Raw genomic sequence first — 14,192 nt, 5'->3', positions numbered from 1 at the left:
TTATACTGCTAACTACCTATCTTCCTCTTTGCATAACATGTGCCTATCATCTCCATAATGTCTGTTCATTCATCCACATATATCAGTGACAAACGATATTGCAATATTCAATATTGTGTCTGTACAAGTTCGTGTTCACAGGGCAATTTGCATGTCATGTTGACTAACAAACCTGAAATAACTCAGAGTAAACCCCAACTCCTGCCCTAAAATTGGCTAACTACATTCTCAATTGAAGAAGCCTTTAGAAATTTCTAGTCATTGAGAGGACTAAAATCCAAAACCCCTATGAAGCAGTAATATATAGCAAAAACACTACAGAGTCAAAGAGGACCACAGTATATGCAGATTTTAATGAAATTTTATATTTGGATATTTTTGGAAGATCTGTTAAGCAATTCTATATTTCACTGAAACTGAACAGATCGTACATTTTTTTATATATATATATATATATATATATATATATATATATATATATAGAATTAAAGTGAAGTAGGAAAGAGGAAGAAACAGTGGAGGAGGAAAGGGATCTGGGAGTTACAATATGAGCAGATATGAAGTTTTCTGAACAGTAAACAGGCAGCCAGGAAAGCCTATATGCCTGTTTACACTGTTCAGAAAACTCCATATCTGCCCATATTGTAACTCCCAGATTTCTTTCCTCCTCCACTGTTTTAAATTCAACCCTACCAAAGCGTATAATTAATTTTGGGTTGCTATTCTCCTTACACCACTGTGTCCTATTGATGATTTATCGAACGTTATCTTGTAGAGATAGAAGATCATAATCCCACTGCATAAGAGAATTGTAGGAATACATTTGGAATATTGTGTTCAAGTATGGAGACCTCATCTGTCAATTTGTGTCCAAAGACAGGCAAATGACTGTACGAGGAAAGACTCCGATTATGTGGGCTACAGAGCTTGGCAACAAGGCACCTCAGAGGTGACCTGATTGAGGTATATAATGCTCTGAGAGGGATTAGTAAAATGAATGAAGGTGGAATTCTCACTATTATAAAGAATTCCAGAAGTGGGGGGGTCATAAATTCAAATTACAGGGGTAGAGGTTTAGATTACATTGTAAGAAGTTTTCTTTTAGCCAGCAAGTTAGTGATTGGTGGAAAAAGTTGCCCTTGCAGGTAGTTGAGGCTGAAAGTTTGAATAAATTCAAAGGACAGTTACAGACAAGAAGCATACAATTTGTGTTTTCTTATCTACTTGTTTTTTTTTTTTTTCCGGCGCAGCAAAAGCCTGCAGTTCCTTGTACTTTATCACAAACGCTACTACTATTATCTACATAAACAAATGAAATTGCTTTGTATGGTTTGTTGGTCACTCACTGTGGTTTCAGGTACAATTGCAAGTTTTAAGTCCCCCCCCCTATTGTTGTCAGTATTGGGTTTAATGATACAAGGGCAACTGGGGCCAAATTGTGTCTGTTCACAGTTTATTTATTATGCAGCATAAATTGACAAATACAGAGTCCTGCATAGGGGTTGCAGTAATCCCAGAGTTATGTACTAACTGCGTGATACACTCAGTGGAGAATGCAGCCAAGTTTTGGTTACTTAAATGGGCCACATGGAAGTCTAAGTTACACCTCCACAGCAGAGAACTACAGTGATGGCTATGGCTCTCGGACTGGAATGATTGCCAGTAAAGATGGAACAGAGACACTTAACTTTCACTGTGAAGATGCTCATGGAAAGACCTCTGCCCCCAACATCTGGAACGTGATTTGCTGCAGAGTGCCTCCTCCTGTGCTCAGAGCAAAATCACAGTTGTGCTCGACCCATGGGAGACTGCACATGTCTGAAAGGTTCCTTCCAACACAAATGTTAATGATAGTACAATCACTGGACATTGATCCACACTGGTTTGCCTGTGACAAGCAGTACAGGAGAAGAATTCAAACAAAAGCATGTGATTTTCTCCCTACCCAGTAGCATGACAAATCTGAACTGTAAAAATCTATCTGTGAACTCTGAAAATACTCAATCTGTGCCACTGAATTCTGTAAACAACGAATCCAATAATCTAGATATATGGAGAACTGGTTCACATGACTTCTGCTCATGGATTTTATTTTATTTATTAACTTTGTTATTTTTCATTATCGGTATTTATCTTATTATCTTATTTTAGTATCTTACTATCCATGTGAAATCTCTGGCAGCATACCATGATGATTGCATTGTATCATGTACTTAAGTACAATAAAGATTAATTAATTAATTTAAAAAAACCTGGGGGTAATTGTGCAGTCAAGATATGAAGATTTCTGAGCAGTGCAGACAGGTGCCAGAGCAGCTCATGGGATCTTGTCAATGATATACAGGAATTTTGCTAGCAGTGATAAGGAGGTGATTATCCCTTTGTATAAGGCAATGGTCAGGCCACACTTTGAATACTGCATACAAATCTGAAAGCCTCATTTTAGCAAGGATGTAGTAAGTTTAATAAGGCTGGCACGAGTACAGAGAATGGCAACGAGATTTGTGAGGGGAACAAAGCATTGCTCTTATTATGTCACTTGGGGGACATAAATTTAAACTAAGAGGGGGATAACTGCAGATTAGGTGTCTGAAAATTTTCCTGTAGTTAAAGATGGACTGATTGTTGGAAAATCTCTCATATACTCTTGGAGAATTTGTGAGTTTATCTAAATTTAAAGATAGACTAAATAAATACATGAAAGAAACAGTTAAAAGAAATGAAAGAAGGTGACATTAGCTTTATTTTTCTTTTTTCATCTGTTCTGCCAATTTCAACGAGATTTGTGAGGGGAATGAAGCATTGCTCTTACCAAGAAAGGCTTAAATTCTGCAAATTACAGCATCTGGAGACTAGGCACCTGCGAGGTGATCTGATTGAGGTAATTATCTTTTTTTTTTTTTTTTTTTTTTAAATTTAATTTTAATTTTCCTCTTTAATGCATTAAACAGTTCAAACAGGTCAACAGGCAGGTGCTCAATCTGCAAAATTTCAACTTGTAGCACTGGAGTCTTTCTCTCCCTCTAAAAACAATCTTTTGGACCTATGACTAATTTCATTGCTCATCTGTATTGTTTTTGCATCCTTTTTATATGCAGTTGTCAATGTAGGCAAATCATGCTTTATACAAATTGAAATGATTGTTTAGTGGCATTCTTCATATCACCAGACCTGCTATAGGTGTTTTGTGCATACAGAGGTATGTGTTTGAGGACTGATCTGTATGGGCTGAAAATCACAGACTAACTTGTAGAGAAAATCACTACTCCCTCAGCCAGAGATTAGCTAACCCCAGCCAAAAGCAAAGAGTATTTCAGAAATTCCTCATTCAGTGAAGTAAATTGAATAGATCTCCACAAACAAGTAGCTGAAGGCACTGTATCATGCTAACTAATCTGCCTTGGAGGATTCATTTCTTTAAACAATGGAATAATTACCTAATTGTCTCTATTGGCAAAAATGGAATAATTACCTCTTTGTCTCTACTGACATATATAGCAGTGGTGTAGTAGTAGTAGTAGTAGTAGTGGCACATGATGCAAGAAAGCAAGTGTAGGAGCTTATGCAGCATCAGCCAAAAAAAAAAAAAATCACACCATACCCTCCAAATGCCTGTCCAGTTCCTCCTTAAATTTATTTAACCTATCAACTTCCACAACGACAGATGGAAGTTTGTTCCAGCAATTAACCACCCGCTGGCTAAAGGCAAATTTCCGCACATCTATTCTACATCTGTCCTTTCTTAATTTGAACTTATGTCCCCGTAGGTTGGTAATCTGAACAAGTGGAAGGATCCCATCAGAATTCACCGTGCTCAACCCATTCAAGGACTTATAGACCTCAATCAGATCACCGCGTAGGTGCCTAGTCTCCAGCCACTGCAATTTGCAGAACTTAAGCCTCTCTTGGTAAGAGAATCCCTTCATTCCCCTCACCAATCGTGTTGCTCTTCTCTGTACACGCTCAAGCAAATCTACATCCTTCCTAAAATGAGGCCTCCAGACCTGTACGCAGTACTCAAGGCATGGCCTGACCATTGCCTTATACAGAGGGACAATCACCTCCTTTTCCCTGCTAGCAAAATTCCTATATATCATTGACAAAACCCCATGACCTGCCCTAGCAGCCTGTCTGCACTGCTCAGAAAACTTCATATCTGACTGCACAATTACTCCCAGGTCTTTTTCATTTTCTACCACCTTAAGTGTAGTACCACACAGTTGGTACGTTTCTCTGGGGTTACTTCTACCCATATGCAGTACTTTGCATTTGTCAAGGTTGAACTTCAGTTGCCACTTCTTAGCCCATCTGCCCAAATTATCTAGATCCTGTTGCAGTAGCACACTGCCATTACTGTCATTAACAACCCTGCCAACCTTTGTGTCATCTGCAAACTTCGACATTAAGCCTGATATTCCTTCATCAATATCATTGATAAATACACAAAACAACAGTGGACCCAACACCGAACCCTGTGGGACTCCTCTAATAACATTAGTCCACGAAGAGCAGCACCCATTGATTACCACCCTCTGTCTTCTCCCACTTAACCATCCTTTTATCCATTGTAGAAAATTACCCTTAATACCATTCTGCTCCAATTTGTACAGTAGTCTTCCATGCGCAACAGTGTCAAAAGCTTTCCTGAAATCCAAGTATATGATATCAAAATTATTTTTTGCATCCAGTTCCTTTGTGACCACATCATAATAACCAATCAAATTTGTCAGACAAGACTTTCCCTTAACAAACTCATGCTGTGTTTGAATTATTGCTGCAGTCTTGTCTAGATGATCCTGCAATGCATCTTTAACCAGCGACTCCATTATTTTACCCGGAACGGAAGTTAAACTAACTGGTCTGTAATTACTCGTGTCACCCTTCGATCCACCTTTGTGAATTGGGGACACATTTGCACATCTCCAGTCCGTGGGAACCTCCCCTGAGTCCAAGGATGCTCTCATAATTATGGCTAAGGGTTTGCTTAGTTGCTTTGCCGCCTCCTTTAAAATAACTGGATAGATCCCATCCACCCCAGGTGCCTTTCTTATGTTTAACTTCAACAATTTCTCCTCCACTTTGCTCTCAGTTATTACAAAATCATTAAGCACACTGCTACAATTTGATAACCTTCTTCCATTTTCAAATGGTAATAATTCCTCACGTGTGAATGTAGATGCAAAATACTCATTCAGTTTGTTTGCTATCTGAGCAGGATCATCAACAGTCGAACCATTGATGTCAAGTGGACCAATCATATTCATCCCCTTCCTTTTAGAGTTTATATAAGTAAAGAAATCCTTGCTGTTTTTCTTAGCATCTTTTGCCAAAGATGTCTCGTAATCCGCCTTCGCCTGCCGAACCTCCTTTGTGACCTGATTACAGACTAGCTTATATCTGCCACAGGCTTCTGCGTCACCTGATAATTTATATGCATCCCATGCATTTTTCTTCTCTGTCACGAGTCTCATTAGTTCATTTGATAACCATTTAGGCCTAAACCTTGAACGATATTTCTTAATCGGTATATAAAGTCCAGTAGCTTCCACGATTAATTCTTTGAATGCTTCCCACTTAGAATTTACTGTTTGTAACATCGTCAGTTGATCCCACTGTACAGAATTTAAAAACTGTCTGAGACCACTGTACTCCCCTTTACGGAAGCAAAAACCCTTTCCTTTACCCCTGACGGTAGTTACCTCTTTGAGTAAATCCCACTTCAGCACACTGTGATCACTGCCACCTAGTGGTTCCTTTATCTGCAAATTCTTAATACACGAATGATCACTGCTGATAACCAGATCAAGAGTGTTACTTTCTCTGGTTGCCTCTCGAACATGCTGCTGTAGAAAACAATCATCCAATAAATCCACAAAAGTCTGACTAGTGTGTATGTAATTATGTAATTGCAAATTACATAATTACAAAATGTAATTATGTTTCAGTAAAATATTTTTGGTTCAATTACTGAAAAGTGTCATATAAAAATTATTTTTAACTAGAAAATAATCTTACAATTGCAATAATTTTCATGATAAAACAAAATTGTATTATAAGAAATGTAAACTAACTTAGGCCTTACTTCCTGCTGTTCCAAGGCTTTCTTCCAAAAATACTGATCCTTCAGATGTTAAGGCAATGACCAGATAGTTTGAACTAGGTGGGGAGAGGAAAAAAGTTCAAATGTTTAAAAATGATTGATATTTGTTAAAATTTTCTTACCGATACTGTGTTAAACATCAATTTTGTTCGCAATATTTTTTTTCACTGAAAGAATTACTAGCTGTAACAGTAATAAGCAGGAAATCTTGTTTTCAGACTATTATAATTCTCTTTAGCCGAAAGGTACTTGGCATTAGAAACCCTTCATCTCAGAAGCAGAGAAAAATATTAGTATGAAAAATAATGTTTCCCTTATTTCAAAAGCAAAGCATTCTTTAAATATGAAATTTATTAGGTTGCTGGAAGCAATAAAACAATATACAAGATATTGCCACTTTGAAGGTTATTTTGATCTTATTCCAATGAAGATTTCTCAACGTTTTAAAAGAGATGTGGTCAAAAATTATCTTAGAAAGCAGGGATTTAATTCTAAATAAAAAGTATAAAAAGAATGAAAAACAAAATAATTTTCAAATGTCAAAAAAAAAAAAAAAAGAAGAAAGTGGAGGGACAAAACACAGCTATAACAATGCGATAATATTATAACTGTATTACAAGGTAGGTGTACTTTACATACATATGTTACAGAATGCATCACATTTTCATATGCAAAACAAGAACAAATGGATAATATCACATAGTATGATATTATCAGAGTATTTGGTAAAATAAGGTGCATGGACCACAAATACATACAGTTTGAAGAGAATAACTGCATGTGGTTGAGTTCAATAGCTTCAAATAACAGAATATGTCTTGGTTTTATAAAACAAACAAAACAGAACAACTCGAAGAACAGCAGTTATTTATTTTGCTAAAATAAACTGGTAACGGGTTTAATAAATTTGCTAGCACTGCATATATTTTTATCATTCTAAAAATCAAAGTGACATCAAAGTATGTGGTAAAAATTCAATCTTCAACTTTCAGGATTCTATGAACAGGGACCACGAGTTGTGTACTTTCATCAACCAAATAAACTCATCCCACAGCTTTCTAGAACAAAAAATATTTTTAATCAACCGGGTTTTCTTACCAGAACTACTACTACTTTTTTTTTTTTTTAATGAAACCCCAACCCCAATGCATGAGAGGTCTTAGAACCTATAGTACCGTGCATTGGTTGATGGTTGAGAAGATGAAAGAAAATACTTGTTGATATTAGACTCAAATTTCTGTGCATTGTAATTTTCAGGAAATAGGTATGCAGGGAGTTGTTCCAGATAATGGAAGTTGAAGGAATAAATGAGGAAGAAGAAAAGTTGGTTCTGTGAGTTTAAGTTGGACAGGAAAAGGAAGTTGACTAGCTGTGGCACATGGCTGGACTAGTTTGGAAGAGGGAGTGGAAATTATAGAAGCTAACTTGGAAGAACAGTGCCAATGGAAGTAAGTATCTATAGAAAAGGCATGCAGCAGAAACAGAACATTTATGAGAAAGAGTGGAGAAACTTTCTTAGAAATGGGTCATTAATTAATATAACTGACCTCTTCTAAATTTAACCTAGAAGCCTAAGAGAGGTTTTCAGAGCACTGCCCTAGATGCAAGGGAAAAATATTCAATGGTATGATGGATTTGACCAGAGTGAGCAACTCTTTGGAAGAAAAGTAATGTGCAGTGAGCAAAAAAGAAAACCAAGTTTTCCTAAATGCAGAGGAAGCAATATTTGTGATGTGCTTATGCCAAGAGAGAGATTAGAAGTTAGGGTTATCCCTAAATGAGATATGTAACTTTTAGAAATCTGAGTGTCACTGAAGATAAGAGTAGAAGAATCCTTGTCGTGAGATATAAGACAGGAATGATTTAGAAGAATTGAAATCAAGTAAGTTATCTTAGCCCCATTGGAGAATTATCTGGAGATCAGCATTTAACAAATTGGTACTTTACATTTGAGAAGTTGAAGCTGTTTCTGCAGGGCAAGGTCTCTCAAAGTGGAAGGTGGAATGCAATGTGCTATCATCGGAAAAAACTATGGATAGGATTTCTGGTCAGTGGAAGGTCATTAACATTTGACACAAAAAGAGTGAGAGAAAGAACTGAACTTTGAGGAATACATACATTAGCAGAGCAATTAGAAGACAGAGAGCTAGCTACCATCACCCACAGAGACTGGTCAGAGAGAAAATTGGATACCCAATTACAAAAAACAGTTGGCAAGCCATAAGATGGAAGCTTATTTAGAAAATTTTTATGCCAAACACTATCAAAAGCCTTTTAAATGTCAAGAGCAACTATGTGGGTTTCACCAAACTTCTCCAATGAATTTGTTCATAGATGGATTGCTAGTGTGAATTCACTGAGGGAATCGATACTGGCAAACATTCATCAAATGGAAAGTTCGTACATAGTTTAGGAGTTGGGCTTAATGAATTTCTCTATTACTACTGGTTAAAACTTCCAGCTGTGAATTACAGGCTCCAAAAAAGCGATAAGTGTTTGCCATTTTATTTACTTAATTGTTATATTATATTATATTGTACTTTATAAGTAGCGTTATAGTTCTAGTTACACTGGTTATTTTTAATTTAGACAAAGTTTTTGTAGGTTACAACTTAATATACGTAAAACCATTGTTTCATTCGAATCTTGCAGCCATTGTTTTCATATAGAGTGTGGGAGGGAATTCAAATTTTTAATTGTGGTAAATAAGTAGCTCTAACATAAAACTGGAGAGCATAATACATATCACTGCATTTAGGATTTTATTAGATAGTGTAGTATTGATAATTAATTAAATTTATTGATCTTATTAATTTTCAATATCATGCCCCAGAATAGAGCAGCGAGCACAAAGTGACAGGAGTGCTGTGACTCGAGGGAGAACTGAGGAGGGTAATTCTCCAATGCAGCACAGCCTAAAAAAATGTGCAACTTATGAAATGTTTTCTGAACTCTCTGGAACAGAACATGATCTAGCCAAGGCTAGGTGCAGAGAGTGTTCATAAATTAAGCACCAACTCGGCGTTCTGATGGGCATCTATGAGAGCTTGAGGTGTAGCGTAGATGCCCTTGAAGAAATTAATATGAGGGGCCCATCAAGCTCTCAGCTGCCCACATCAATGCTTTTTTTTTTTTTTTTTTTTTTGATTTGGTAGTTGTTGGCGCATCGGCTTCTGTGGCCATATTGCACCTCCCAAGGTTTTTGCAGTACTTTGATCCTTTGATCCAAGCCCGAGGCGGGAATCGAACCCACATCAATGCCAGAGCTCACTCTTGTGCATCGGACAACACAGCAGCAATCTCCAAGGCAGAATGCGCTGGTACCACAGGAGTTAGTTATTGTCAGTGACTCTACTGTCAGGGCGATGGATAATATATTGTGTAAAAAGGATAGATGGAATAAGCCCAGGGTATGCCTACCAGGGACAAAAGTTGATGATGTATAGCAGATATCATCTTTTAAGGGCACAAAGATGATATTGGTGTACAAGTTTGCACTAATAATATCGAGTAAGTGATCTGCAGATTTACTTAACAAGTAGAGGTCAATGAAAAAAAGTTGTGAGTTAGGGTTAAATTTGAAAATGTCTGCAATTCTGCCCAGATGCGATAGGAGAGAGTATATGATGAGAGCCTTGTCAATCAATTCGGCCCTGGAAGGATTGTGAAAGGCTCATGGGGAAGAATTTTTCTCAGCGTGGTCTGTGCTTGTTAACAGCAGAGACTGCTTCTACAGGGATGGGATAAATTTAAATAGAAGGGGTGCAAGAGTGTTTGCTGATGCTATCGAGGCTATGGAACTTTACTCTGCGTAACTGATTAAGGTTTTCCTCTAATTCTTCGGGATTGTAACTTACGATCACAATGTTATCTACAAATCATAAATGGTTTAGGTACTCTCCATTCACATTGACTCCTTTCTGCAACCAGTCCAATCTTCTGAAAGCTTCTCAAGGGCAGCAGTAAATAATTTCGGAGATACTGTCTCCTTGCCAAGCTCCTTTCTCAATTTTAAATTTACTACTGTTTGTCTAATCTAATAAAGGAGGTAGCATTCTCATTTATCTTCTTCAAGGTCATAATGTACGGTGGTGTCTATACCTTGTCTTTCTAGTGCCTGAAACATTGCCTTATGCTGTATGAAATCAAATGCCTTTTCATAATCCACAAATGCCAGGCATAATGGTGTTTTATAATCATTTGCTTTCTCCATTAGCTGTGATATTGTATGAAAGTGATCCATATTTGAGAATCCTGCCCTAAAGCCAGCTTGATCTTTCGGCTGAATCTCACTAAGTATTCTTTCTAACCTGTTTGTGATGACCCTTGTGAACAACTTGTAGATGTGGGATAACAAGATAATTGGTCTATAATTTCCAATTTCTGATCAGTCACCTTTCTTATGCAGCAAAATTATGATTGCATTATTCGACTTCTTGTCGAATTAACGTTGAATGTCTGTCTTAATTGTATTTTGTGAAGAGTCTTGCTAGTTTCTGTGTCAGGTCTCTTCCTCCCAATTTTAACAACCTTACAGTAACTTCATCTTCACCCGGGCCTTTTTGATTCTTCATTTTCTTAAATGCATGTTCTATCTCATCAGGAAAGATATCGGGTATGTCATATGTGTTGAAAATTTGCAATCCATCTTCTCCACTGCTGGCATCATTCCCTTTCTCCTTACATAATACTTTATAGTAGTCTCTTGCAATTTTAATTATTCCTTCTCTGCTATTTATAAGTACACCATCACTATTCTTTAGATTCAGTATCAAATCCTCCAACATTTCATAGTACACAGTTAATGTTATCTTCACAGTACCTCGGATCAAAACAAATGATGGTCTATTCTCTAATGGTAGTTCTGTCCTATGGCTAATCCCATTCTCAGGTTGGCATTAAAAGAGTGCAAAATGGAGTAACCTCAGTGATTTCTTTCCCATTTTCCTTTATTGAATTACTGATTTAAATTTTGTGATCCTAATATTTTCTTAGATCAGTAGAAAATTCTTTATTTCTAATTCTATCCTAACTTTCAACAAATCCTTTATTCTTCATCCCATCCTAAATGTCCATTTTTTTTATCTAAACCATATTTTATTTTTACAACAAACCTGTTAAGGTTTGTTATTTGTTATTTGGTTTTTAGGAGCATTAGCAACTAAGGCCATATTGCTCCGGGATATACGGTGGTCATTCCATGACCTTTCCGCATTCTCCATATTTGGTGGTGACGGGCTCGAACCCCGGTCTAATCAAGAAGCGTGTGCTACGCACTGCTGCTCCTTCCCACCTGGCTATGGAGGCGCCTACCTGTTAAGGATGTTTAATATAAGATTGGTTTATATCCAAATGTGTTGCTTCATTTTTCATGTACAGTAATGTTTGCCAAAGTGGTAAACAAGTTATTAATAAAAACAAACTTGATTCTTATATAAGACCAAGAGTAGAAAACTTTCTTCTTCTCCAAGAGGTAATCAAGGCTTCTTGTGCTTGTTAAAGCTACTGACCACAAATTCTGTCTGTTTATACCTCCACCTGTCAATCCTGATAGTTCTACTGCAACCGCATCTAAAAATAAAGCTGACTTATTAACATTTTACTTTTCCTCTAACTTTTTCATTGATGACCGTGATAAATCCGAATGTATCATACCAAACACATTTCATTCAATACTCCCTTGGTTTTTTTGAGAGAAAGATTTTACAAGAACCCTGCACAATCTTGATACCAAGAAGTTCTTCAGGTCCTGATGGTGTTTTTTCCTGGCTTGTGCTTCAGACTTAATTCCTATTTTATGCCAATTTTTTACACAGCATTATTCCACTGGTTTTTTTAATTCTACATGGAAATTTACTCATATCCAACCAATTCATAGAAATGGTGACAAATCTTTCCTTCCAATTAACACCTCCTCCACCCACTGTGGTTACCTCTTTTTAAAGTAACAGAGAAATCTATCAGTCATACCATATACCATTGAACTTTATATGAGGATATTAATAGTTAATTGGAAAAATTATTTTAAATGTAGATTTTGAAAATCTAGTTGAGATTCTGTCATTTCCAAAGTTGGTAAATGAATTACAAATAGAAACAGGCAGATTGAAAGTTTAATAGTTCAAGTCTGGATATTGATGTGACTTACCTAATTGACCTCCTAAATGGACAGCCACAGTTATCTGTGAGCTTTATAGGCAATCTCTGTTTAAAATTTATTAACTCATTTTAGTCTCTTCCTTTATACTGAGATAAAAAACAGTTTAACTTTAAAATAAAGAGCTAAATTAAATTGAAAATGAAAACCTGGAATAATTCAATTCTGTTGCTTAGGAATATGAATAATTCTCATTCCTACGCAAAAGGAAGTTTGAATATTAGCATTAGTAGAGGCATTTGATGCAAGAAAGCAAGCTTATGCAGCATCAGCAAAAAAAAAAAAAAAAATAAAGTAAAATAAATAAAGTAAAATAAAATAAAAAATAACCACTTCCACTTCATCCCTCTGTTCGTTCGAAATACCTGTCCAGCTGAGCCTTAAACTTATTTAGGCTATCAACTTCCACAACAAGGGATGGAAGTTTATTCCACCAACCAACCACACCCGCTGGCTAAAGGCAAATTTCCTCACGTCTATCCTACATCTGTCTTTTCTCAATTTGAATTTATGCCATCTCAGGTGATTATTTTGAGCAAGAGGAAGAATCCCATCAGCACTGAGCATGCTCAAACCATTCAAGGCTTTGTACACCTCTATCAGATCACCTCGCTGGTGCCTAGTCTCCAGACACTGTAATTTGCAAAACTTAAGCCTTTTTTTGTAAGTGCACCCCTTTGTTCCATTCACTAATCTTGTTGCCCTTCTCTGTACTCGTTCCAGCAGCTCTACATCCTTCTTGAAATGAGGCCTCCAGGCCTGTATACAGTACTCTAGGTGTGGCCTGACCATTGCCTTATACAAGGGAATAATCACCTCCTTATCCCTGCTAGAAAAATTCCTATATATCATTGACAATACACCATGAGCTACTCTTGCAGCCCGTCTGCACTGCTCAGAGAACTTCATATCTGCCTGCACAACCGCCGTCAGTGTAGTACCACAGAGTTGATACATTGCTCTGGTGTTGCTGTTTCCCATATGTAGTACTTTACATTTGTCAATGTTAAACTTCATTTGCCACCTCGCAGCCCATCTGCTCAAACTTTCCAGATCCTGTTGCAGCAGCATAGTGTCAGTAGTGTCCTTGACAACCCTGCCAACCTTCGTATCGTCTGCAAACTTGGACATTAAGCTTGATATACCATCATCAATATCATTTATAAATACAGAAAACAATAAAGGACCCAATACTGAACCCTGAGGGACTCCACTAATAACATTAGTCCATGATGAGCAGTGTCCATTAATTACCACTCTCTGTCTTCTCCCCCTCAACCACCCCTTTATCCATAGCAGCAATTTGCCTCCAATGCCACACTGCTCCAATTTGTGTAGCAGTCTTCCATGTGCAACAGTATCAAAAGCCTTTCTAAGATCCAAGTATATAATATCAAAGTTATTCCCTGATCCAGTTCCTTTGTGACCACATCATAGTATCCAATCAAATTGGTCAGGCAAGACTTCCCCTTAACAAAACCATGCTGTGTCCGAGCTATAACTGAAGTCTTGTCTAGATGATCCTGCAGTGCTTCTTTAACCAGTGCCTCCATTAATTTTCCAGGAACAGAAGTTAAACTCACAGGTCTATAATTACTTGTGTCAGCCTTTGATCCTCCCTTGTGAATTGGGGTCACATTTGCACATCTCCAGTCCATGGGTACCTCCCCTGAGTCCAAGGAAGCTCTCATAATTATGGCTAAGGGTTTGCTTACTTCCTTTGCTGCCTCCTTTAATATAACTGGATAGATCCCGTCCACCCCAGGTGCCTTTCTTGTGTTTATCTTCAACAATTTCTCCTCCACTTTACTCTCAGTTATTACAAGATTCTTTAGCTTACTGCTAGAGTTGAATACCCTCTGGCATTCCCCTCACTGAATAACTCCTCATGTGTGAATGTCGATGCAAAATATTCATTTAGTTTGTTAGTTACCT

The 14,192-nt window shown here is 37.2% G+C and overlaps 1 protein-coding gene across 1 annotated transcript in view; it reads right to left on the bottom strand.

Annotated features, from left to right (window-relative positions):
• Positions 1-14,192, bottom strand: part of axo (axotactin) — a 564,741-nt gene that overhangs the window by 193,751 nt on the left and 356,798 nt on the right. Inside the window, exon 25 of the mRNA XM_090371184.1 lies at positions 6,083-6,156. Within this exon, the coding sequence (XP_090227310.1) occupies positions 6,083-6,156 (74 nt within the window). The remainder of the gene's footprint in view (positions 1-6,082; positions 6,157-14,192) is intronic.

The sequence above is a fragment of the Mastigoproctus giganteus genome, chromosome 4 (genome assembly GCF_048544385.1).
Source record: "Mastigoproctus giganteus isolate SK-2022 chromosome 4, ASM4854438v1, whole genome shotgun sequence".
In the NCBI taxonomy this organism is placed as follows: Eukaryota; Metazoa; Arthropoda; class Arachnida; order Uropygi; family Thelyphonidae; genus Mastigoproctus; species Mastigoproctus giganteus.
The sequence above is the reverse complement of the archived record's forward strand: the minus strand, read 5'-3'. Positions and strand labels throughout refer to the sequence as shown.